Source organism: Bos indicus, chromosome 3 (genome assembly GCF_029378745.1).
Source record: "Bos indicus isolate NIAB-ARS_2022 breed Sahiwal x Tharparkar chromosome 3, NIAB-ARS_B.indTharparkar_mat_pri_1.0, whole genome shotgun sequence".
Taxonomy (NCBI): Eukaryota; Metazoa; Chordata; class Mammalia; order Artiodactyla; family Bovidae; genus Bos; species Bos indicus.
In genome coordinates this window covers 115,268,878-115,295,209 of record NC_091762.1, presented here as the reverse complement: position 1 = coordinate 115,295,209, position 26,332 = coordinate 115,268,878, and the positions used below count along the sequence as shown (strand labels likewise).

Below are 26,332 nucleotides of genomic sequence, written 5' to 3'. Positions count from 1 at the left end.
GGCCTGGGTCAGTCATGGGCACAGGCACAGGGCAGGGACGGGACCCACCACAATGCCAGCCCTGCCCCTGGACAGGTCATCCCTGCAGCCCCGTGTGCAGGCTTCCTACACCACAAAACAGGAGAGGGAAAGTGCCCCCTTGGCCCTCCCAGAAGGACGTGACATGGAGGAGGCCTGGTGCTCAGACCCCCAGGACAATCACAGATGCTGCAGAGATTAGAGACAAACATCTGCAGGATGCGTGTTCCTTCTCAGAGCAAGGTACTTAACAGAGCGGAGGAATTACGTGGCTAAGCACCCGATCAGAGCCCCGAACTCTGGATTTTAAAAATAACTAAGCCTGATCGGCTTTGCCAAACTCAATCACTTAGGCCTCAAAGAATCCAGAGTGTTGGGCCAGGGGTGGGGGGCAGGGGCTCAGGGGTTTGCTTGAACGCTGAGAAACAAGAGATGGGACCAAATCAGTAGTTAAAACCAGCCCTAGTGAGACTCACCAACGATAAACACCTGCAGGGCACACAGGGGAAAAAAGGATGCAGAATAAAGGATTTCAGTCTTAACAAAATAAAAAGCCAGCTTTGGACAAAAAAGACAGGTGGCAGTAAACAGGGCTCCAGGCTCCGCCGTGGAGGCTGCAGCTCCCTCCTGAGTCACTTCCTCCAGGGCCCCCAACAGCCCTCTTAAGCTGCTAATAACAGATCGCTCTCCTTCTTAGGGAAACGCCCTTTTAGCAGCAGCAGAACAAACACAAGGATGTTTCACCTGCCAAATTATCGTAACAAGTGAATACGGAAGAACCTCACTGAAACATATAGGAGATGTCCCTAAAAATCCACCATCGCAAGACAGGAAGGGGAAGTCCAGGGAACCCCAGACGGGACTTCTGGAATACCATCCCTGAGGGACTGAGGAGTGTGTGGTTTAGTCGCCAAGTCGTTTCCAACTTCTTGGAACCCACCAGGCTCCTCTGTCCATGGAATTCTCCAGGCAAGAATACTGGAGTGGGTTGCCATGCCCTCCTCCAGGGGATCTTCCAGGAATCGGACCCAAGTCGCTTCTGTCCCCTGCACTGCAGGTGGATTCTTTACCATAAGCCAAAGGGGAAGGCCCGCCCTTGGCAATGCCCATCCTCCACCCACCACGTTCCTTGCGGGGCACTTATGATCAGCATCATCATGAAGGTGAAGTGAACATGGACTTGAACCCATTCAAACCTGGGCTTCAATCCCTCCTCCACTGTGTTTAAGCTGAGTCACCAGAAGTAATGGCCAGGGCTGCTGGCCCCCACCGGTCCCCCACAGGGGAGGATGAGAGGACACCCCCTCCACTGATTGACAGCGACACCCAGAGAAGGTGCCCAGTCCACCCCTGGACTGCCCTCCCCTCCTTGACCATGCTTCTCAAAGTGCGGTCCCGGGACCAGCAAGCCAGCATCCTCTGGAAACTTGTCAACAGCACGCTCTCTGGCCTGACCCAAACCTACAGAAGTAGCAACTCTGCTTTCCCAAGCCCTCCATGTGATCTGACTGCACACTGAACTTCAAGAATCAAGACTCTCAACGTTCCATTGAAGATACCACACTGTCAGCCACCCAGACCTGCCACTCATTCGTCCCTATCAATGACACAGACTCTGCACCTGAAATTCACTTACACCTGCAGAAAAAGCACCACCCTTCTGCAGACAGCTGGGCTGAAAAAGTTGTCAGGCTTCAGCAAGCAAATCTTTCTCTTCCCCTACATGCACTAGAAAAAAAAACTCATTGCTACCCAAACAGCACACCCAGGTTAACCACCACTGCCTGACCCCAAAGCACCCCAGTCCAAGCATCTATGCTCTCGTGACAAGTTTCAGAACACCCTCTCTGCAAGATCAACACCGGTCAGATCACCAGTGAGGAGCAAGAGGACCCAAAAGCCAGAAAAAAAGTGAGTCCCTCCAGCAAGTCACACCCTCGACAATTCCTGGGCATCCTCCAAGGGCCAGACACGACACACAGCATCGCTGAGATAAAAACGTGCATGACTTGATTTCCTCAAAGAGCCCCCGGTCCTCAGGCTGGACTGGAGTAAGGAGATGAGCTTTGTGCAGGGAGCTGGGACAGAGAGCCTGGGAGAGGCCGGGAACACGCTGACCCCAGCCAGGTGGAAAGGACGCCTGGATTCTGGAAGGGTCAGAAGCCATTAAGGTATGAAATTTAACTCGGAAGGGACAAACAGCCACCTGAGAATTAATTTTAAGGAGGAGACTGTGATACTCATATCAATAACTAGAAGTCCCCATGGTTACAACTTTGATGAAGCCTGAAATATTATGAATACAGTCAATAGTGTCGAAGAAGAATTATGCTCACCTGACGGCAGGGAGAAGGTATTTGTTCCCTAATCCTGCAACAACCAGATTAAATAAATTTCCATAGGAAAACAGGCTCTTACAACAGTTTTGCTAAGGTAAGCAACTCCACAGAGAACATAAGACCTGCAGCCACTGGCAGCATCCGCAAACCCTTCTTCTCTTGGATAAGGTGGGGAGGAGAGGGACACAGGCTCGAATGGTTTGTACATTCGACTTGTAGGAACTGTGAGTAATCAGGAGTCCCATTACTCGCTCAGAAAGGGCTGAAGAGTCAGCCCTGAGGATGACCAGCCCTGCTCATCTCTTTTGAGCAAGTTTCCTATCCTTTCTGGCTCAAAGTAGAGTGAAAGTCGCTCAGTCATGTCCAACTCTTTGCAACCCCATGGACTATACAGTCCATGGAATTCTCCAGGCCAGAATACTGGAGTGGGTAGCCTTTCCCTTCTCCAGGGGGATCTTCTCAACCCAGGGATCAAACCCAGGTCTCCCATATTGCAGGCGGATTCTTTACCAACTGAGCTATGAGGGAAGCCCTCTGGGCCTCAAAGGAGGCATCAATGTCACAGGATCATCACAAGATGGATGGAGATACGCAGGTCAAGCACTTAGCTCTCTGCTGTACACGATGCTCAACGGAGCAGCTGAACCACGGGAGGAAGGGGGGCCCCTGTCCCATCTTCCCAGGTCCCCCACATGCCGGAGCTCCGCCCTTGAATGCCCCCCGTGAGTGCCCTGACCCGGCATGCCAGGCACCGTTCTCCTTTTGAACGCCGGGACTTCTCCAAACCCTCAGAGGAAGCCACACAAACCACCAACGGGGCCAGCAGGGCACTCGGTTCCCCCTGAGCTGCTGCCTGGTGGGCGTGGAGACACGAGACCAGTTAGGGGCTCAGCCCCGGCTGAATACGCTGGCTGGGTTGTCATCCGCATCACTGTTCTGCTGCTGGCAAGCTGAATTACAACGTGCAATTGCTAATAGAGGCTTTACCCATGCAAGAAGAGCAAGCTTTTTTATCTAACAAGAAAGGCAGCTGATGCGTTTACCTCAACCCCATCAACTCCAGATGGGCTTTTTAAAGAAGAACCAGAGTGGGGACCCTACGCAGGATGCTCACCCTGGAGACAGCTGGTCCCGGCTCGCTTCCAGGCATGGAGGACACCTGCGGTGCCAGCCACACCTCTGGGGGACACCCCAGAAAACTGATGGGGTAAATCTGAAAACAATGGGCAATGCCTCCTTAAGATTCCAGATACCGGAGGGGAAAAAATAGACCTCTGTCTCAAGCAAATATTTGAAAAAACACTTTCTTTCTTCTTTTTTGGCATACCGGAGGGGAAAAAATAGACCTCTGTCTCAAGCAAATATTTGAAAAAACACTTTCTTTCTTCTTTTTTGGCAAGTAAATGGCAACTCACTCCAGTATTTCTGCATAGAGAATCCCAGGGACAGAGGAGCCTGGTGAGCTGTCATCTATGGGGTCGTACAGAGTCGGACACGACTGAAGTGACTTAGCAGCAGCAATGTTTCAAAACAAGACTAAGCATTAAATCACACTTCCGTGCCTTCAAACAGGGTCACAGACCCGACTCAGGGTTGGGATTCTTGGCGAGCCCTTTCAACAAAAATATATACAATTTGGTCCATCATTAAGAGCTTTTCCAATCCAGACTCTCTGGGAATCACTTTGAAAACAAGCACGAGCCGAACTTCCTTCCCTTCAACGAGCCCGCTCCTCTCTTCCACAGCAAAAATACTTCAAGATGCCAGAAAACAGGAAAAGTTTCTGTAAATTATGACACAGTCAAATGCTGGAATGTTACGCCAAGGTGAAAAACCGTTATCCTCAAAATTTTTCATAACATGGAGAAGCGCTCACATTGCGCCAACAAGCAGCTCTATAAGTCTGACTCCAATTCTGTGCGTATACACACAGAGACAGAAAATAAAGCCTGGCTGGATATCCTCTAAAATGCAGACAATCTTCCCTGTTCGTTGGGAGAAGCGATTCTTAAAACAATTGACTATGACGCGCACAGACTTTAAAATTCCTAGGAGGTGTACATTTTGCCACGGTACCGCCCTCACCTGGCAGGTTCACAGGCAGGGGCAGATATGTGTGTGCTCCTCAGGGCTACTGGGATGCTCCGGAGCGCAAGCTCGGTTATGGCATGGAGCTGTGACAAACGCGTCTACAGTTTGCGTACCCCAGGGCCATGCTCCCCCATTTGGGGTGAGGGAAGAACCCAATAACCCATGCCCTACTCAACTGCACCAAACTGCTTCTGCGTACTTCTCCCATCACAGGAAAAATGTCGTCCTGCCACAATTGAGCAATCTTCTCGGCTTCCAAAATATCAAGGGCACAGATATAAATCACAACTGCATCTTAAAGCTGGCACAGAGTGGGGGAACAGTCCATTATAACAACGAATTTCATTAGGAGGAGCAGCAGAAGGTAGCCGGGGAGTGGGGGAAGCCTGCACACCTGGGTTCCAAGGATCCTTTGGTTCAGACTCACCTCTGACCTCAGTCGAATGTTCAGGAGGTCATTAACCTTCCCTGAAGCGCCATCCTCTAGAAAATGAATCTGGCCCACATTCTCCCCCAAGGTCGGGACCGCCACACAACGAGCTTATGAACATAAGAGCATTCTTGCTAAAGTTCTTCTATACAAATGAAAGGTGCAATCATTGTTAATAACGCAAAGAAGGGACGCATATCTGAATGATTCTTAGAGCCTCGTTAAATAAACCACAGCCCTGACACAACACAGACATTCCTATTTTTTTTTTTTTAACAGAAAAAATAATAGCCTTGTCAAAGTCCCAAGCAGGATTCATCACTGATTCTGAGTCTCATCAACAAACGACAAGGCTTCCGGCCAAGAAGGAGCCTAAAAATCTCAGCGTGTACAGGCAGACAGACACTGAGCTACCAGAAACCATCATTAAGGAACCACACAGGTTTTGGTTTTTGTTTTTTCCAAAAATGAAGAATGAAACCACGTCCTCTTGCTAGAAAGTCAAACTGCTGCATGGGGAACGCCTGAGACCCCAGAGCTGGACTTCAAGAAGGACACTCCGATGAGGTCTTTGCACGGACACTAGGCGCTCTCGGTCAGATGCATCCAAAGCTCAGCGCCAGCTTTCTAAGAGTTTCATCAGACTCCCGTGGATGCTGCCAGGAGAGAGAGAGGAGCAGGGGCCTTGCACGTGAGTGTCCACTGCGCCAGAGCCCAGACCCTGGAGGCATGTTCCTGCCAGCTCACCCAGCATCAGCGGCCCTGCGCCGGACCCCCATGCCTCCCACAAGTCCTGCCAGAGGCACACAGGAGCCTCTGCCTCTCGAGGAATCTGGAAGCATCTTAAATGGCCAGCAGGGCGGCAGGTGCTCTGACAGCCAGGCCTGCAGAAAGCTGGAGCACCATCCAGATCCTTCCCGGAATTAGCAAGTCCCCTATGGAGACAGGACGCCAATCGGGCAGCCGAGCTGGGATGAGGTTCAAGTCTGTGGGGCTGCCAGATGCCAAGGGCATCAACACCACCTTCTCCATCTAACCGGCCAGGCGTCAAGCCCAGACACTCTGGGGTGAGCCATGCAGGCTGCACAGCACCCAGGCAAAGTTCCCCCCGCCCCGAGGCCAATGCCCCCTGCTTACAGATGGACCAGAGCTGGGCGATGCCTAAGCCGGGCTTCGGACACACTCCTGGCCAGGCCTCAGAACATCCTCAGTATTCCCCAACAGCGGCCAGAGGGACTCTTGCTTGGGACAATTTTATATTACGGACAACTCACCCTTCAGACCTTTTACCATCACTGGCCAACAGCAAGGATAGGGGGAAGCAAGGGGATAAGCTGGAAGCTCAGTAGCAGAGAAATAAGAACCACGAGGATCCAGAGAAAACACTGGCCCCAGAGAGGCTCCGCGGCACCTCTCCCGAGGACCTCTGCCTCACCCGGCTTGCAGGAAGGGTGGGTGGCATCCCAGTGCCAGGGGTGTGAAAGTGACCCCCCCCCCCCCCCCCACCCAGGGAGCGTTCTTCTGATCTGATGCAGGATGTCGGTAGAAAACACTGTAGAGGAAACCAACCTCTGCGCAGGAGCAGGTGGGTCGGACCTGCGGTGCTGTCCGTACCCGGGGCTGGTTCTCCGCTGGGGCTAAGTTCCGTTGCCTCCACTGTGCCCCCGAAATGGGCAAACACACCAAAGGGGTTTGCCCTACCCTGCGGAGGAGACCCGCCAGCCAGAGCCTCGCCCCCAGCAGCAGCACTTCTCCAAAGACCTCTTCAAGTCCAGCAAGAGACGCTCGGCCCCGGCCCAGTAACCTGTCACACGGTCCGGGGGCGCCAACCGCTCCGGCCGCTCCGGGGGCTTATGGCTGGGCCGGTTCACTCGTGTGGCCCAGGACGCGGCCGCACAGAGTCACTTTCTCAGCGGAGACTCTACAGCCCATTAGCACATTATCGCCGGCGATCCACCTCTGGCCGCGAGCTCGCCGGCCCTCTTGGCCTCCCCCTCCGCTCTCGCCCGGCCTTGCCGGGTGAGAAGCACCGCAGTGCCCACTCGGCGGGGCAGCCGCGTGCCATGGCCCGGCGCGTGTGTACACACGCACGCACACACACGCTCGCGCGCGCGCGCGCCCGCCCTCCAGAAGCCCCGCGGCGGCCCGGCCCTCACCTTCGATGGCGATGACGTGCTCCCGGATTTGGTTCTGCAGCACCGGCTCCTCCACGCGCTCCAGCAGCTCGTAGATGGAGTAGATGTTGGGGTGGACCGACTCGAAGCGCTGGATCTCGGCCCGGATGGCAGCCGAGTTGGCCAGCTGCTGCTGGTAGTTCATGGTGCAGGCGCCGCGCCCGGAGCCGCGCGCCCCCCGCCGCCGCCGCCGCCCCGCGCCCCGGGGCCCGCGGGCCGCCGAGCCCCGGGCGCCGCAGCCCCCGGGGAGCCGGGCCCGCCGGGCGGCGGGCGGAGGAGGCGCGAGAAGAAAGGAGCGGGCGGAGCAGGCGCGGGGCCGGCCCGCCGACTCAGTTCATGGCCGGGACGCGCGCCCGGCGGGCGGGCGAGCGAGCGGGCCCCGGCGCCCCAGGTCAGCGGGCCCCCATGGAGCGCGCCGCGGCGGGCGCGGCCGGCCCCCGGAGGACGCTCGATCGGGCGCCTTCCTGTGCCGCAGTAGCCTTCCACCCCTAGGCGCTGCCCCGCCGAGCAGCCATTAAAGCCCAGGCGGCCGCCGCGCTCCGAGCGCCGGGGCCGAGGGCCGGCCCGGGGGCAGTGGCCGCTCCGCTCGGGGCGCCCCGGCCGCGGCGTAAGTCCGCGCTCTGCGTCCTGCGCCGCCCGGCGCGCCGGGGCCGCCCGCGCCGAGCCTGCCGTGCGCCGCCCGCCGAGCCGGGACCGAGCCGCAGGCGCCGTGCAAGCCGCGGAGCCCGCTCCGAGCGCCGCCCGCCGCCTGCCCGGCCAGCCCCCTCCCTGGCACGCAGGGCTCCGGCCCACGTCGGCCCCGCCCCCGCCCGCGCCCGCGCCCGCGCCCCGCCCGCCCGCGCGCCCGCCGCCCGCCGCCGCTGCGTCCTCCGCGGCGCTTCCCAGCGCGCCGGATCCCGGGGAATTGCGCCAGGCCCCGCCCCGCGCCTGCCTCTGGGCTTCCTGGGACTTGTAGTCTGCGCTGCGTCGGGGCCCCGCCGGGACGGCGGGGAGGGGGCGCGCAAGACGCCCCCGGGCCGACGCGCGGCCGGGGCCCGGGGCGAGGGGCGGGGCTCTCTGACTCGCGGACCCGCGCGCGGCCCCGGCTCCCGCCCCGGGTCCCGGCGCTGCCCGGCGCGCGTCCCGGCCTCTGCACCCGGGAGGCGGTGCGCGAACCCTCCCGCGTTTTTGTTTGTCTCTAACTGCCTGGCTGGAGGAGCCTCTGCAGCTCGCCGTGGCCCCCGACCGCGCTTTGTTACCTCGCCTCCCCCCACCTCCATTTTTAAACTTTCTGTCTCCTTTTGCGAAAGTGACACGCGTGCTTTCTCCGTAATAAACTTAAATTTCTTTGCGAAGGCGAAGAGCCTCCTTAGCCGCGACGGCGCGGGCATTCACACTCCACGAGTGTACTTTGGACCGGCACGCGGCGAGGTGCGGTGACACGCAAGGAGGGTCTCTAGGCGTCCTTTTTCTTAAAAAAAAAAAAAAAAAAAAAAATTTTTTTTAAATTGAGATGTAGGTCTGAAACTGCAGCCTGCTCTGCGTGGGTCCCCAGGCTACGCACCCACCCCAGTGCCCGCGTCAATTCGTCAAGGTGGCGGGATCCCTGGGGTTGGGTGTGTGGGGGGGGGTGGGGGGGCGGACCGCATTGCTGCAGGGGCCCCAGCGCGCAGGGGGGCTAATCCCAAAGCTTTGCGGCAAACCGGATTGTTGCAGACGGGCTGAGCTCCGGGGCCAGGTTTGTGCGCACCTACAGGCCTGGTCCCTGCCCCCACCCCTCCAAATGGCCTTTTGGAAAGGGGACTCTGCTGCCCGGCATCCCTGATGAAGCCCACTGAACCTTCATCTGGTTCAGCTGCGGCCTCTGTGGCTTCCGCACGCTGGTATCCAGCATCCTTGAGTTACACTCTGGGCTCACAATTCCCCCAGACGAATGTGCCGTCCCCCTTCAGCACTCGAAGCCTTTGCTCGCCCCCTGCTCCCTCACCCCAGTCCCCTGGGGTACCTGGCACACTGAGGCTCAGTTCATGGCTCCCTCCGTGGCCTGCCTCTGGCTAACCTAGCATCCTCAGTAACTGTGGTAAGGCACCTGCAGATAGCGTGGCTCCTCTTTCTTAACCTTTCAGCAGTCGGTGAGCCCTCCACTCCGTGAACCCCTCTTCTCCTGGCTGCTGGGACAACGTGTTCACCAGACTTTCCTACTATCTTCCTGGCTTGTCAACCCTCTTACTCTCTTAAATACAGACAGCCACTGAGTCTCTGGGTCTCTTCTCTTTTCTGTATGCAGGGATTTCTATCTTTGGCCTTTGAATGCCCTATACAGGTTCAGTTCGGTTCAGCCGCTCAGTCGTGTCCAACTCTTTGCCACCCCATGGACTGCAGCTCGCAAGGCCTCCCTGTCCATTACCAACTCCCTGAGTTTACTCAAATTCATGTCCATCGAGTCGGTGATGCCATCCAACCATCTCATCTTCTGTTGTCGTCCCCTTCTCCCACCTTCAATCTTTCCCAGCATAAGGGTCTTACGCAGGTTAGCGAACCTCAAATTCATATCCAGCTGTCTCTTCAATATCTGTTCGATGCTTGCTGACAATGTCAGTCAGACTTGTCTCAAGCTGATCTCTTGCTGTGCCTGTCCCCTGCTCCTCCTGAAATCTTCTCCATCCTAGTTATGGATGGCTCGGACGGTAAAGCGTCTGCCTGCAATGCAGGGGACCCTGGCTTGATCCCTGGGTGGGGAAGATCCCCTGGAGAAGGAAATGGCAACCCACTCCAGTACTCTTACCTGGACAATTCCATGAACAGAGGAGCCTGGTAGGCTACAATCCATGGGGGCGCAAAGAGTCGGACACAACTGAGCGACTTCACTTTCACTTTTCAGGCCTCCTTTTGCTGGGGCTGACCACCTGGTACTATCCTTGGTGCTTCTCATTCCCACATTCCAAATAGTGTCAGCTCGACCTCCCAAGACCTAGAATCTCCAGCTTCTCACCACCCCACTGCCCCTACCCTGCTGAACCTGCGGTCTTCTTGCCTCTTCTTGCTAGGAAATGAATCTAGCAGTTTGTCTCCTTGCTTCTTACTTGTACCTTATCGTTTATTCTCCAGAAGGCAGTCCTGGTGACCTTTATAAAACCCAAGTTAGGTCATGTTAAGCCTCTGCTCAGAACCCTCCTGTAACTCCTGTCCCACTCATAGTAAAATCCAGCTCCTTCCTCTGGTCCACTCGTTGTTCAGTCACTAAGTCATGTCTGCCTCTTTGCGACCCCATGGACTATACAGCCTGCCAGGCTCCTCTATCCATGGAATTTTCCAGGCAATAATACTTGAGTGGGTTGCCACTTCCTACTCCAGGGGATCTTCCCAATGCACGGATCGAACTTGAATCTCCTTCATTGGCAGTTGCGTTCTTTACCACTGGTGCCACGTGGGACACCTCCTCTGATAACCTGTCTAAAAGGGCATCCTTCTTCCCCAGCAATCCATGTCTTCCTTCCTTGATGTGGCAGGAAAAATAATGGCCCCCAAAGATGACCACATCCTAATCTCTGAAAGGTGTAAATACGTTACCTTACATGGCTTTGCAGATGGGATGAAATTAATGATGTTGAAATGAGATTATTCTGGGTCCAATATAATCACAAGGGACCTTATAAGAGGGGAGGCATCGGGGTCAGAGTTAGAGGAGGAACTAGGAAGACAGATGCATGTTTGAGAGAGAGAGAGAAGTTGGAGGATGCTCTACTTCTGACCTTGAAGATAGAATGAAGCAGTCATGAGCCATAACACAGGTGACCTCTGGAAGCTGCAAAAGGCAAGAAAATGAATTCTCCTAATGGTTCCCTTGCTATTGCTCAGTCGGGAAAGAAACTGCCTGCAATGCAGGAGACCCAAGATCGTTTCCTGGGTCAGGAAGATCCCCTGGAGGAGGAAATGGCGACCCACTCCAGTATTCTTGCCTGGAGAATCCCATGGACAGAGGAACCTGGCGGGCTACAGTCCAGGGGGTCGAAGAGTTGGACATGACTTAGCGACTAAACCACCACCAATGGTTCCAGAAGGAACCCAGTCCTGTCAACTCATTTCTGACATGTTACCTCCAGAATGATAAAATAATAAACTTGTGTTGTTTATACCACTCATTTTATGCTAATCTTTTACAGCAACGATAGGAAGTTAATACATTTGCTTAGTTTCGGTATGGACCTAACCGAAGCAGAAGATATTAAGAAGAGGTGGCAAGAATACACAGAAGAACTGTACAAAAGGGATCTTCATGACCCAGATGATCACGATGGTGTGGTCACTCACCTAGAGCGAGACATCCTGGAATGTGAAGTCAAGTGGGCCTTAGGAAGCATCACTACGAACAAAGCTAGTGGAGGTAATGGAATTCCAGTTGAGCTATTTCAAATCCTGAAAGATGATGCTGTGAAAGTGCTGCACTCAATATGCCAGCACATTTGGAAAACTCAGCAGTGGCCACAGGACTGGAAAAGGTCAGTTTTCATTCCAATCCCAAAGAAAGGCAATGTCAAAGAATGCTCAAACTACCGCACAATTGCACTCATCTCACACGCTAGTAAAGTAATGCTCAAAATTCTCCAAGCCAGGCTTCAGCAATATGTGAACTGTGAATTTCCAGATATTCAAGCTGGTTTTAGGAAAGGCAGAGGAACCAGAGATCAAATTGCTAACATCCACTGGATCATGGGAAAAGCAAGAGAGTTCCAGAAAAACATCTACTTCTGCTTTATTGACTATGCAAAGCCTTTTACTGTGTGGATCATAATAAACTGTGGAAAATTCTGAAAGAGATGGGAATACCAGACCACCTGACTTGCCTCTTGAGAAATCTGTATGCAGGTCAAGAAGCGACAGTTAGAACTATACATGGAACAACAGACTGGTTCCAAATAGGAAAAGGAGTATATCAAGGCTGTATACTGTCACCCTGCTTATTTAACTTATATGCAGAGTACATCATGAGAAATGCCAGGCTGAATGAAGCCCAAGCTGGAATCAGGATTGCTGGGAGAAATATCAATAACCTCAGATATGCAGATGACACCACCCTTATGGCAGAAAATGAAGAACTAAAGAGTATCTTGATGAAAGTGAAAGAGGAGAGTGAAAAAGTTGGCTTAAAGCTCAACATCCAGAAAACTAAGATCATGGCATCTGGTCCCATCACTTGATGGCAAATAGATGGGGAAACAGTGGAAACAGTAACAGACTATTTTGGGGGGCTCCAAAATCACTGCAGATGGTGACTACAGCCATGAAATGAAAAGATGCTGATTCCTTGGCAATAAAGTTATGACCAACCTAGATAGCACATTAAAAAGCAGAGGCATTACTTTGCCAACAAAGGTCCATCTAGTCAAAGCTATGATTTTTCCAGTAGTCATGTATGGATGTGAGAGTTGGACTATAAAGAAAGCTGAGCACTGAAGAATTGGGGATTTTGAACTGTGGTATTGGAGAAGACTCTTGAGAGTCCCTTGGACAGCAAGGAGATCCAACCAGTCCATCCTAGAGGAAATCAGTCCTGAGTGTCCATTGGAAGGACTGATGTTGAAGCTGAAACTCCAATCCTTTGGTTACCTGATGCGACGAGCTGACTCATTTGAAGAGACCCTGATGCTGGGAAAGACTGAGGGCAGGAGGAGAAGGGGACAACAGAGGATGAGACGGTTGGATGGCATCATTGACTCGATGGACATGGGTTTGAGCAAGCTCTGGGAGTTGGTGAGGGACAGGGAGGCCTGGCGTGCTGCAGTCCATGGGGTCACAAAGAGTCGGACACAACTGAGCGACTGAACTGAACTAAATTTCTTTCTTAATGCTTATCCCATTCTGATACAGTACATACTTTCTTTATTTCTCGTGGGTATATTCTGTGTTCCTCACTAGAACATAAACTCTATGTGGGCCAGCATTCCTATCAGCTTTGTTCCTCGTTCTATCTCGAGCACCTTGAAGTGCCTGACACATGGTGGGTGCAGAATAAGTGCTTATCAGATTAATGGCTTCCCCCGTCAGTTTGTAATTTCCATGAAGACCAGGACCATTTCCCTTCTGCATAGTCCTGGAATATTTATTCATGAATATTCAACAAGTTAACCAATAAGCAACCACCTCTTCTACTGCAAACGTTCACTTCCATCATACTGGGCACATAGTAGATGTTCTATAAATATTAGCTGAATTTAAATGAAAGTTAGGGGACTTCCTCTGTGGTCCAGTGGCCAGGATTCCACAATCCCAAGGCAGGGGCCCGGGCTCCATCCCTGGCCAGGGAACTAGATCCCACGTGCCATACGTAACTGGGAGTACAGCTAAAGATCCCACACGTCGCAATAAAGGTCCCGCAGGCCTCAACAAAACCTGACGCAGCCAAATAAATAATTTCTAAAAAGAAACCCTGGGAGATGCTAAATGATTCTTGTTGTAAGCCACTAAATTTGGGAGTGACTTGTTCTACAGGAATAGACACTAATGGAGAGGGAATATTGGAACATGTGACAATGTATGCAAATCATGATATATGTGAAAATACATGACATTTTTGTTTCTTGGTCCGTCTTTTGTTGAACAAAAAGAGGCCCCTTGAGAGAGACTCCGGCTCCTCCATCCTCCATCAGCTCTGCTTGTCATCCCAGGCAGCCCTTATCTATGCCCATGGCCCACCTTCTGAGACAGGTCGTGGCTTTTCTGTTGCTGCCACCAACAACAGAGATGTGTTATCCTCTCGCTCTATAGGCTGGAGGTCTGACACGGGTCTCAACAGGCTAAAATCAAGGTATCAGAGGTCACGTTCTTCTCTGTGGGATCTGTTTCTGTGCCTTTTCCGGCTTCTGGAGGCTGCCCGCACTCCCTGGCTCATGGCCTCTTCATCCATCAACATCACAGTCAGCAAAGGTGAGTTGAATTGTTCTCACATCATATCAGTCTGACCCCCTCCTTTGCCTCCTCCCACTTCCCAGGACCTTTATGACTATATTGATCCCACCTGATAATCCAGGCTCATTTGCCAATTTCAAGATCATATGATTGGTAACCTTAGTTCCATGCAACTTTGATTCCCCTTTGCCATGTAGGGTAATATATCTGTAGCTTCCAGGCATTATGATATATTCTTCCTGTAGCACGTTAATAGACTCTACTACTGTTCAGTATGCATTTGCTATTGACCATTTGGGGTTGTCAGGGGTAACAGGAATTGCCTTTGAATCTACCTATGTGTAGCTAGCAGGGTTTTCAGAAGAAATATTGGCTTGCCAGAATCAGCCTTGGACCTACCCACCCCCACACCCTCGGTGCCAAGTAGCCTTTGAAACTCATGAGATTTGTGTAACCTAAGTCCCCTACCACTAACAAGCTCAGAATTCCCCATAGGAACCCATGGCCCCATTGCAAAGGAATCGAAAACAGAAACACAGATGAACACAATGTTCAAAGACTTCATTTCTTTTGCACTTATATTTTTAGGTTATTCACAAGGTTAAAAGAATATCTTCCTAAAATGCAGAGTAAACAAGGTGAGCAGTAGTACCATTTAGTCCAAGGTCATTTAAAAAAGATTTTCATGTTTATGGGATAGCTTAAACTTAATAATGGATGATATATAGTTTTTATCAAGATTTTCAAAATCCTGCTGAAAATGCAAATGGTTCCTATATGAAACCCAAGTTTTTTGCCTCCAACTGTCACTCAATTGGCAGTGTGGTTCTTGAGGACTCTTGGAAAGCTTGGGGCCACAGAAAGTGGGAGTGGGTAAAGTTGGAGTTCAGGGTGGATGAGAGTAAATTGAAGCTGAGCCTCTAGTGTTATGCTTCCGGAAAGTGTCTTGGCTCTTCCGTGGGGCGCTGTCACTCCTGACCTTTCTTCTCCTTGATCCTGTGACCAGTTGCTCCTTTCCTCTCAGTCCCAGTTACCCTGAGTCACCAGGAAGGAATTTGCCCCAAACCAAGAGAGTTGGTGTTTGTTGTTCAGTCGCTAAGTTGTGTCTGATTCTTTTGACGCCATGGACTTCAGGTTCCTCTGTCTTCCACCATCTCCTGGAGTTTGCTCAAATTCATATCTATTGACTTGGTGATGTTATCTAACCATGTCATCATCAAAGTTTCCCAACATCAGGGGCTTCTCATCAGGTGGCCAAAGTTACGGAGCTTCAGCTTCAGCATTAATACTTCCAGTGAATATTCAAGGTTGCTTTCCTTTAGGATTGACTGGTTTGATCTCCTTGCTGTCCAAAGGCCTCTTAAGAGTCTTCTCCATCACCATCATTTGAAAGCATCAGTTCTTCAGTGCTCAGCCTTCTTTATCGTCCACCTCTCACATCCGTACATGACTACTGGAAAAACCATAGCTTTGACTATATGGACGTTTGTGGGCAAGGTGGTGTCTTTGCTTTTTAATATGCTGTCTAGGGTTGTCATAGCTTTCCTTCCAAGGAGCAAGCGTCTTTTCACTTGATGGCTATAGTCACTGTCTGCAGTCAATTTGGAGCCCAAGAAAACAAAATCTGTCACTGCTTCCAGTTTTTCCCTTTCTATTTGGCATGAAGTGATGGGGCCAGATGCCATGATAGTTTATGACCCTTTAAGCTGAAAACAACAACAAAAAATCACTATATTTTCTCCAATTAAGGAGTAATTGTTATTCAGAGATGTTATTCAGAGATTCTGTGAGTTACAATTCTTTGTGTTGTATCTAGTCACTCAGTCATGTCTGACTCTTTGCGACCCCATGGACTGTAGCCCACCAGGCTCCTCAGTCCTTGGGGATTCTCCAGGCAAGAATACTGGAGTGGGTTGCCATTTCCTTCCACAGTTCTTTAAGAGGTTGCAAAACCAATCTTATCAGCAAATAGAATAGAATAAATAGTAGAGTATCAATGCCTCATAGATAGTGGGTGTGAGTATTTGTTTAAGGGAGCAATCGTTCTGTGAAACTTTTGCTGATTTGTGAAGACAGTAAGGAAGTGCTGCTTCTCAGAGGACAAAGCGAAAGTGAAAGTCGCTCAGTCGTGTCTGACTCTTTGCAACCCCACGGACTATACAGTCCATGGAATTCTCCAGGCCAGAATACTGGAGTAGGTAGCCTTTCCCTTCTCCAGGGGCTCTTCCCAACCCAGAGATTGAACCCAGGTCTCCTGCACTGCAGGCGGATTCTTAACCAGCTGAGCCACAAGGGAAGCCCAAGAGTATTGGAATGGGTGGCCTATCCCTTCTCCAGAGGATCTTCCCAACCCAGGAATGGAACCCTGGTCTCCTGCATTACAGATGGATTCTTTTCTAGCTGAGCCACGAGAGAAGCCCTTTCAGAGGACGAAGGTGTAAGCAAACCCCCAGCCCCACCCCTGCCGTCTTGACCACAGTTTCCACGGCGTTTCCAGTTCCAGTGCTCCTGTAACAAATTACTGCAAACTTACTGGCTGAAAATAGCACATATTTATTATCGCAGTTCTGGAAGACATAAGCCTAAATGGGTGTCACGGGGTAAAAGTCAAAGTGTTGGCAGGCCTGCCTGCCTTCTCAAGGCTCCGGGGCAGGCTCTGTTTCCCGGCCTTGTCTAGCATCGGGAGGCTGCCTACCACCCTTGGCTCATGGGCCCTTCCTCCATCTTCAGAGCCCGCATCATAGCATCTTAGAATTTCTCTCCCACCCTCCCGCCTCCCTCTTTAAAGGAACTTGTGATTACACTGAGCCCACTGACGACCCAGGAGAACGTCCCCACCCCCAGATCCTTACGTTAATACATCTGCAAAATCCCTTTTGCCACGTAAGGTAGTGTCTTCACAGACTCCAGCATTAGGACTCAGATACTTTGCCAGGCCTTGAATCTGCCTGCCACTGATGCTGACCTTACAGTGGAAACAGACATGGGCTTTGCGTATTTCACTGAGATATATCATGGGCTGTTGCTTGGCTATATCCACATCAACAGAGATTTAGTGACCACCCTCACAACAAAAGCAAAAAACCCAGTGGAAAATCTAAGCACTGCGAGCTCTTCTCATGTTTACTTAAATTTAATATTCTAAAATCCATTCAATAAAATGCATAGGATTATGAAGGGAATCCAATTATATTAGAGTTTTCAAGATATTTAACAAGTTATTATTAGGAATATATGTTCTTTATTAACGTATTAATTCACAAGGTGTAGCAGTCACTCTACAAGCAGAACTTTGAATTGCTGATAAACCTAAACAATATTTTAAGAAATTTATGGTATTTGTGATAGGAAAATATCTGATTTTTCTCACTGACAAAGTCTCAGATATTGGTAATACTTCTGTGATTTATTATTTACATCTAAAATGGAAGAGAAGAAAATGGTAACTCACTCTAGTGTTCTTGCTTAGGAAATCCCATGGACAGAGGAGCCTGATGGGCTGCAGTCCATGGGGTTGCAAAGAGTCAGACATGACTTAGTAACTAAACAACAATTAAAACTTAGTGAAATTAAAGATGCAAATACTTTCCCATGAGGGTTCATAGACCACCCTGTTTAAGGATAGAACAAAGTGGGCAAGACAAGGTCCCCAGCCCGGGAAGAGGGTTAGGGTCTTCTAAGGCAAGTTGTCTTCTTTTTATTTTCATTGTGGTAAAATACACATAGCATAAAATTTACCATCATAACCGGTTTCAAGTACACAATTCAGTAATGTTAGGCATACTCACATTTTTAGTTAAGTGTACTCACATTTTCAGGCATTCAGCCTCCAGAACTCTTTTCGCCTCACTAAACTGAAATAGTAAACAAATTCAACAGCAACCTCCCCTCTGCTTCCCCAGCTCCCGGCAAGCACCTTTCTACCCTTTGTCTCTGTGAATCTGACTACTCGAGGTGTCTCCCATAAGTGAAATCATGCAATTTTTGTCTTCTTGTGACTGGCTTATTTCACTTAGCATAATATTTTCAGTTTCAGTTCAGTTGCGTCCAGCTCTTTGTGGCCCCATGGACTGCAGCACGCCAGGCCTCCCTGTCCATCACCAGCTCCCAGAGCTTACTCAGACTCGTGTCCATCAAGTTGGTGATGCCATCCAACCATCTCATCCTCTGTTGTCCCCTTTTCCTTCGGCCTTCAATCTTGCCCAGCATCAGGATCTTTTCCAGTGAGTCAATTCTTCACATCAGGTGGTCAAAGTATTGGAGTTTCAGCTTCAGCATCAGTCCTTCCAATGAATATTCAGGACTGATTTCCTTTAGGATGGACTGGTTGGATCTCCTTGATGTCCAAGGAACTCTGAAGAGTCTTCTCCAACACCACAGTTCAAAAGCATCAATTCATCGGCACTCAGCTTTCTTTATGTTGCAATATGTGTTAGAATTTCCTTTCTTTATAAGGCAGAATGATATGCATATATATACGCATATATATACATATGCTATATGTATATATTCCCTGGTGGCTTGGTGGTAAACAATCCACCTACCAATGCAGTAGACCCAGGTTTGATCTCTAGGTCAGGAATATCTGCTGGAGAAGGAAATGGCAACTCACTCCAGTATACTTGCCTGGAGAATTCCATTGACTGAAGAGCCTGGTGAGCTACAGCCAATAGGGTCAACAAGAGTCAGACATGACTTAGCAACTAAACAATAAATATATACATACATATGTGTGAATGTATATTACATTTTCTTTATGCATTCATCCACTGACTGACATTTCAGTTGCTCCCATCTTTTGGCTATAGTGAACAATGCCGCTATGAACATGAGTGAGCAAATATCTCTTGGAGATCCTGATTTCCTTTCTTCAGGGCTTATACCCAGATGTGGGGTTGTTAGACAAGGCAAGTCCTTTTCATGGTTGTCAGAGTGATACTCAACTCTACCACGTTCAGTCTGTTTCCAGATCAGGATTCCAGCTCCTAAGATTCGTACCAGAGAAAAGCAGTTAGAAGTTTGGACTCAGGGACTTCCCTGGGGCTCCAGTGGTTAAGAAGTCTCCCTTCAAAGCAGAGGACACAAGTTTGATTCCTGGTCAGGGAACTAAGATGGGTGGTACAGCCAAAAGAAAATTAAAAAAAAAAAGAAATCTAGTCTCAGATTGTCACAGAATAGACACCACAGCAGAGACCCCAGAGTCCCTTTCACGCACCAATAAACTGAGTTCCCCATGGGTGAAGTCACTTCCTGCCCTACTTGTTAGAAATGGACCCAGGAGCAGGGCTGACCCTGTCAAAGTTCCCAAGCCCTGAACTCACACAGGGTGGGCGGGGACCGGCGTGGCTGAGACGCGGGCAGCCAGACACTCCAGGTCTCCCTGGAGATGCCCTTCCCCTTCCCTGCTAGGAAAACTGTCACCCAAGAGCTGTGTCCCTAGAATTTTCCCACCGAGCCAGTTGCTGTTTCTCCTCTTTTTTCCAAATGAAGATGAAAGGCAAGGAAGCCTCATTCTCCCAGCAACCCGCTCCAGCCCTCTTCTGCATGCGCGTCACAGAAAACCCTGTTTCGTGTGCATGTCAGCTCCTGGGGGTGTGAGAATGCAGGACGCCGAGCCTGGGTGTGCAGCAGGTTTTAAACTGGATGTTTCCAGAGGCACAAGCTAGAAACACACGTGTGTAAATCATTCTTCTGTGTACCTGAGTGTAAAATGCATAATAATTCTGAGCACAAGAATTCTTCTCCCATAAAATGCAAGATATAATGTGCTTCTATACACTCTGTGAGCTGATTAAAAAGCTGGTTTTGTACACATAGCTGTGACTGATGAACAAATTAGACATTGAGAAATCAGATGAAAATGAGTAGTTTACAGACAGTTTTGAAATTACATAATCTTCTCCTGGATCATATGAAAACCAAGTAACGGATTTAGAAAGGATCTGTTCAGGCATCTGCAAGGAGGGTTTCCGTAATGTTTACCGACTTTTGTTTTTCTCTCAACACGTTTGCCGTGTATTTTCACAAGCGTCTTTGCACTGGTGCTTTGTGTTTGTTTGTTTTATACATTATTTGCTACAATATCTTCAGGGGTTCTGTTAAACTTTAGGATTGAATACATTTGGCAAACTGTGCCCTTTGCTGTCCCCTCTGAATATACACAAAGCAACAGCCCCTCAGAAGGACTGCTTTTCTGTTCTTCAATTTTACTTGGTTTCCAAATATAGATTCAGCTTAAATATTTATCAACTGGCTGCTAAGTCCTTGGCTGGGCACCTGTCAACATCATCTTATTTAACCTCTTAAGATATAGCAGGGAAGCGAATGCTGTCTACCAAAGAGGCCCGAGGGTCAGACAGGAGGTGACTGCCCAAGGCCACAGCCAGACTCAACACCCAGAGTGTGAAGCCCAGTTTTCTGAGTGTGAGCACACGTGCCTTCCCTTTGTCAACAAAAAAATGCACAACACGAGAACCGCGAGTGAAGTTGTATTTGGGACAACATGAGGAGTGCTGCCCGGGAGATGGCAGCTCAGACAGCTCTGAGAGGCTGCTCCAGTGAGGCAGGGGATGGACGAGATGTATGTGATTTTGGGAAGGGGGAGTCCATGCAGCCAAGCTCTTATTTTTGTGGAAGGTTTCTCCTGGTCTCGTGAAACTTCTCTTAGTCATGAGAAACAGTCATCACCATGAAGGATTTCAGTGCTTTTTAGATATGAGGAGCTACAAAGAATTGGGCTCATAAAATCAGCTCCTGAGAAGATCTAACTACCTGAAGACAGACCTGTCCTGCCAGTTTCCTGGAGCACAGAGGGCCTCATTTCTTCTCTCCATGCTGAACTCCTTCAGGGGTGTTGGAGCTCAGCAGGTGGCTCTTGACTTAACCCTCATCAAGGTAGATGGCAAGCCCATGGCAAGTGCCAATTCATGGTTGACACCTTCTATGGCAGAAAGTGAGAGGAACTAAAAAGCCTCTTGATGAAAGTGAAAGTGGAAAGTGAAAAGGTTGGCTTAAAGCTCAACATTCAGAAAACGAAGATCATGGCATCCGGTCCCATCACTTCATGGGAAATAGATGGAGAAACAGTGGAAACAGTGTCAGACTTTATTTTTCTGGGCTCCAAAGTCACTGCAGATGGTGACTGCAGCCATGAAATTAAAAGACGGTTACTCCTTGGAAGGAAAGTTATGACCAACCTAGATAGCATATTGAAAAGCAGAGACATTACTTTGCCAACAAAGGTCCGGCCAGTCAAGGCTATGGTTTTTCCTGTGGTCATGTATGGATGTGAGAGTTGGACTGTGAAGAAGGCTGAGTGCCGAAGAATTGATGCTTTTGAACTGTGGTGTTGGAGAAGACTCTTGAGAGTCCCTTGGACTGCAAGGAGATCTAACCAGTCCATTCTGAAGGAGATCAGCCCTGGGATTTCTTTGGAAGGAATGATGCTAAAGCTGAAACTCCAGTACTTTGGCCACCTCACGCAAAGAGTTGACTCATTGGAAAAGACTCTGATGCTGGGAGGGATTGGGGGCAAGAGGAGAAGGGGACGACAGAGGATGAGATGGCTGGATGGCATCACTGACTCAATGGACATGAGTGTGAGTGAACTCCAGGAGTTGGTGATGGACAGGGAGGCCTGGGGTGCTGCGATTCATGGGGTCGCAAAGAGTCAGACACGACTGAGCGACTGATCTGATCTGATCTGAAGCACATCAGATCTCCCAACACGAGGGGGGAATTCCCTGGCGGTCTAGTAGTTATTACTGAGCACTTTCACTGCCTTAGCCTGGGCTCCATCCTTGGTTGGGGAACTAAGATCCTGCAAGTGGTGCCGTGCTGGCAAATTAAAAAAAAAAAAAAAAACTAAGGGAATGTTTCATCAGTGTGATCACAGAGATCAGCCTGTTATAAAACATATCTAGGTCAACAGGCATGGTTTCCATGGAAGAGAAGAGCAGTTTCCGGCCCTAACCTCACTCTGCTCTGTTCTCACCAGACTCCATGTTTTGACATGGGTTGATGCTTTTCTTGGAGAAGGCAATGACAACCCACTCCAGTACACTTGCCTGGAAAATCCCATGGATGGAGGAGCCTGGTAGGCTGCAGTCCATGGGGTCGCTAAGAGTCAGACAAGACTGAGCAACTTCACTTTCAGTTTTCACTTTCATGCATTGGAGAAGGAAATGGTAACCCACTCCAGTGTTCTTGCCTGGAGGATCCCAAGGGCGGTGGAGCCTGGTGGGCTGCCATCTATGGGGTCACACAGAGTTGGACACAACTGCTTTTCTAAGCTGTGACCTACCCAGCTCAACATGCCACCTGACAGTCATCCCTTCCCGTGTGTCACCCTCTGCCCCCAGTGTGAGCCTACCCTGCAGGGGAGTCATGTGCCCAGGTGGGGTCCAGGGTACCCGGCATCCCATACGCCTGACAGCTTTCTGCGTGAATCCCAGGAACATGAGATTGCCTTTGAAAAGCAGTGGTGGCCATGTGCTCAGACTCACTCCCTCTTCTTAGGACAGTGGTCATCAAGCTGTGTTCCTTGGAACTCCCTCAGGAAGCCTGATTGCCAAGGGGGTGGGAAGTGAGTATGTGGGGTTCTCCCTCACCCCAAACACAGGCTCCACTTTTTAAATATGTTTTTTAATAGATAATAGGCAAGGTTCCCCATTAGATTCACTTCAGGGCAGTGGAGTTAGTTAATATGCAAGACACATCAGTGTTTTTCTTGTTGTTCAGTTGCTAAGTCATGTCTGACTCTTTGTGACCCCATGCATTGTAGCCCACCAGGCTTCGCTGTCCTTCACCATCTCCCAGAGTTTGCTCAAACTCATGTCCATGGATCGGTGACGCCATCCAACCATCTCATCCTCTGTCGTCCCCTTCTCCTCCTGCCTTCAGTCTTTCCCAGCATCAGGGTCTTTTCTAATGAGTCGGCTCTCTGCATCAGGTGGCGAAAGTATTGGCTTCAGCATCAGTGCTTCCAATGAATATTCAGTTGATTTCTTTTAGGATGACTTTTTTGATGTCCTTGCTGTCCAAGGGACTTTCAAGAGTCTTCTCCAGCACCACAGTTCAAAAGCATCAATTCTTCAGTGCTCAGCCTTCTTTATGATGCAACTTTCACATCCATACATGACTATTGGAAAAACCATATGTAAATGATATTTTAAAAGTCAAAAGAAGACTGGTTTGTAACATTTGGAAGTAAATAAAATCCAAATTTTGGTGTCTAAATAAAGTTTTATTAGCACACACGTGCCCCTGTGTTTGCCCATTGTCACTGGCTGCTTGCTTTCACAACACAGAGTTGACTGGTCATGACAGAGACCCTAAGGTCTATAAAGTCTAAAATATTGCTGGGCCCTTTGCAGGAAGAGTGTGCTGAGCCCTGAGCAAATTTCAGAGGGTCCTTCCTAGTTTTAGAGGGGTTTCTGGAAACAGTAGACTTTTTTTTTCTAATTAAAAAAATTAATCATCTTATCCCATTGACCTTTCTCTTGCTTGAAGAAAATCTGAAAAAATGTTGTTTGCACAGCTGCCTTCTAGCTACCCAAGTGGGTCAACAGCAGAAATTGAGTAGTAACAGAGCAGGGGAAATCCTGAGAAAATGCCAGGGAGTCCTTACTCTGGACTCCCTTGTAGCCACGGCAATTCTGTGGGCATCCTATGAATACATAATAAAGGAGTAGCACAGTGAATACAGAGCCTTTATTTTGAGGCCCATGGGACTGAGTGCGCAGGAATTTTATGAATATGCTAACAGTATTCACCAACCTCAGGCAACTCATTTCTCAGTTTCATCAGTTACATTGTACCAACCAAGTCTCTGAAGCAGTTATGTAATAATAATAATAAAAAACTTATTGAGTATCACACAAACCTGGGTAGCGCTTTGTCGGTGGCTTGGAAGGAGAATAATGTGGTATTCATCAAACCAATATTCACTGAATAGTTAGTGGATGTAGTTAGTGGATGTACCTTCCTGAGCTATTCCAGGAAGGTAAAAAGAAAAGTATCTTGGAGTATCGTGAGCCAGCCCTGGTCCCTCTTCTCCACTGCAGTTCAGCTCTGCCCCAAACCTGCATCTCTTATTCAGAGAAGCAAAGCTCTGGAGGAAACTGGAAATCCCCGCCCTACAGCGCTTTGAGCTTCTCAGCTCCTTCTGGTTGGATTCCTTCAGAAGCCGACTCTGAGAGGGTTCGAGGGTATGGAGTTGATTTGGGAGGCGACCTCAGGAAGCCAGGGTCCCAGAAAGTCTCAGGAGGTGGGGTTGGGAAACACGGTAGGGGCGGGAAGGACCCCCGCTTCAGACAGGCTCCTGAGAAGTGTGTTGCTGGAGGCAATGGGGCCTCCGTCCCCCAGGTCCTCTGGAAGAACACACGGGGGTCACCCCACAGTAGGTCTCATCTGTGACAGATACAGCAGCCCTGGTACTGGCATCCACTGATTCATTCACGAAGGACTCTGCTCTGAGGCATCAGTTCCCTGAGGTTTTGAACCTAGCACATTTCTGTAGTCCAAGAGATCTCAGGTTCCCACAGGGAAAAATCCATGTGTGGGTTTGGAAGGTGTGCCTAGGGTGTAGGGAAGGGTACCAGCTGTGGTCCCCACACCCTTCTTCCCAAGCTGTGTGCTCTAGGAAGCATGCATCCCCCAGCTCAGTTCTCGCACGAGGGTGCTATAAGGCCCTGGCTGTCTGCTGCTCGAAGAGACCGCACAGCTGGCCCGTCCTCTCCCCATCTCTGGGGCTACAGAATGGAGAAGAGAGTCTGATAACTGGGGGGTGAGGCTGGGGCAGAAGAAGGAGCAGAGATGAGCCTCAGTTGGCTGTGGGGGTGGGGGGGACTCCTTTGCCACAGCCACCACTTTTCTGTCACCTGGAGTAAAGACTTCCTCTCCTGGGCTTCCGTTTCCTTGCTTGAAAAACATCAGATGGACCAGAGGACTATAGGTCAGTGCCTCTCAAACTTTAATGTACACAGAGGTGATGTGTGTGTGTGTATGCGTGTGTGTGTGTGTGTGTGTGTATTAGTCACTCAGTCGTGTCCGACTCTTTGCAACCCCATGGACTGTAGCCTGCCAGGTTCCTCTGTCATGGAGTTCTCCAGGTAAGAATACTGGAGTGGGTTGCCATTCCCTTCTCCATTATAGATCACCTGGAGTCTCATTAAAACTGCAGGTCCCTATTCAGTAGATCTCAGGTGAGACCTGAGATTCTGCACTTAGAAGGTCCAGGTGAAGCCATTGGTCTCATCTGCTGATCTCATCTAGTGTAGTCAGCCTGTAGTGCACCAGGTTCATCAAAAATCTCTGGTTGGGCTTCCCTGGTGGCTCAGTGGTCAAGAATCTGCCTGCCGAGGCAGGGGACACGGGTTCGTGTTCCTGATCCTGGAAGATCCCACATGCTGAGGAGCGAATAAGCCCAGGCACTGCAGCCGCTGAGCCTAAGCTCTGGAGCCAGAAGTCTCAACCACCGAGACCATGTGCTGCGACTCCTGGAGTCCGCGTGCTCTAGAGCCTGTGCTTTCCAACAAGAGGAGTCCCCATGATGAGAAGTCTGCACACTGCAACACAGGGTAGCCCCCTCTTGGCACAGCTAGAGAAAGCCTGTGCAGTGACGTAGACCCAGCACAGCCAAAAATAAAAATAAATACAATTTTAAAATCTCCGGTTAACCAGGATGGTTACGGAAATGGGGTCTTTCAACTTCACAGCTGTAAATGGAAACATTTTTATGGTTGCTGTTCTAATCCTGACAATTAAACTTCTCTCTGAAGTATTTTAGACTATAGACCTGTTTTCGGAAGCTCAAGGTATTTGTAAAAACCAAAGAAGCTTCTAGAAGTTTCTTAGAAATGAATGCCACCCCTTTGTCTTTCCCTCAGAAAGCTAACTTCTCTGGGACTCCAAAGTGCCTGCTGGGCCGTCAGCCCACTTATCACCTTCTTGGTTACTAGAGGCACACAGTCAGTGCCAGCTTCACAGGGTGATGTATCCTAAGCAGGGGGAGCTGGGTGTTCTAGCCAGTTCTTCCCCCGAGACCTGGAGTGGGACCTCATGATCCTTGGCTTCTGGCTACAGCTCCGGGCCGGGCAGCTCACCCACCTTGCCAGTGGACTGGACCACGGGCGGGCTTGCTCTCTGCCAAGCCACCCTTCCTGGAAGTGATGCTCAGCTCGACCAGCCCTGTGCTTGTGATGTCCCCATGCCAGACCCCTGCGCAGCACCTCCAGATGGCTCTTAATTATGGATGAGAAAACAGAGGCTTGAAACCAGCTTCAAGTCACCCAGAGCAGAGGGAGCAGTGGGACCAAGTGTCTGGTCCAGCGACCTATCCAGGGAGCCACTCCATCTAACTGCAAACAGAACCTGCAATACCAGTCCACGTGATT

General features: G+C 50.1%; 1 protein-coding gene across 3 annotated transcripts in view; it reads right to left on the bottom strand.

Annotated features, from left to right (window-relative positions):
• Positions 1–7,744, bottom strand: part of AGAP1 (ArfGAP with GTPase domain, ankyrin repeat and PH domain 1) — a 562,160-nt gene extending 554,416 nt beyond the window's left edge. Inside the window, exon 1 of one of the 3 annotated variants that reach the window (XM_070780389.1) lies at positions 7,035–7,744. In XM_070780389.1, coding sequence (XP_070636490.1) covers positions 7,035–7,197 — 163 coding nt within the window. In that variant the 5' untranslated portion in view covers positions 7,198–7,744. The remainder of the gene's footprint in view (positions 1–7,034) is intronic. The other 2 variants (XM_070780391.1, XM_070780390.1) reach the window with 2 other exon arrangements.
• Between the last annotated feature and the right edge of the window lie 18,588 nt (positions 7,745–26,332).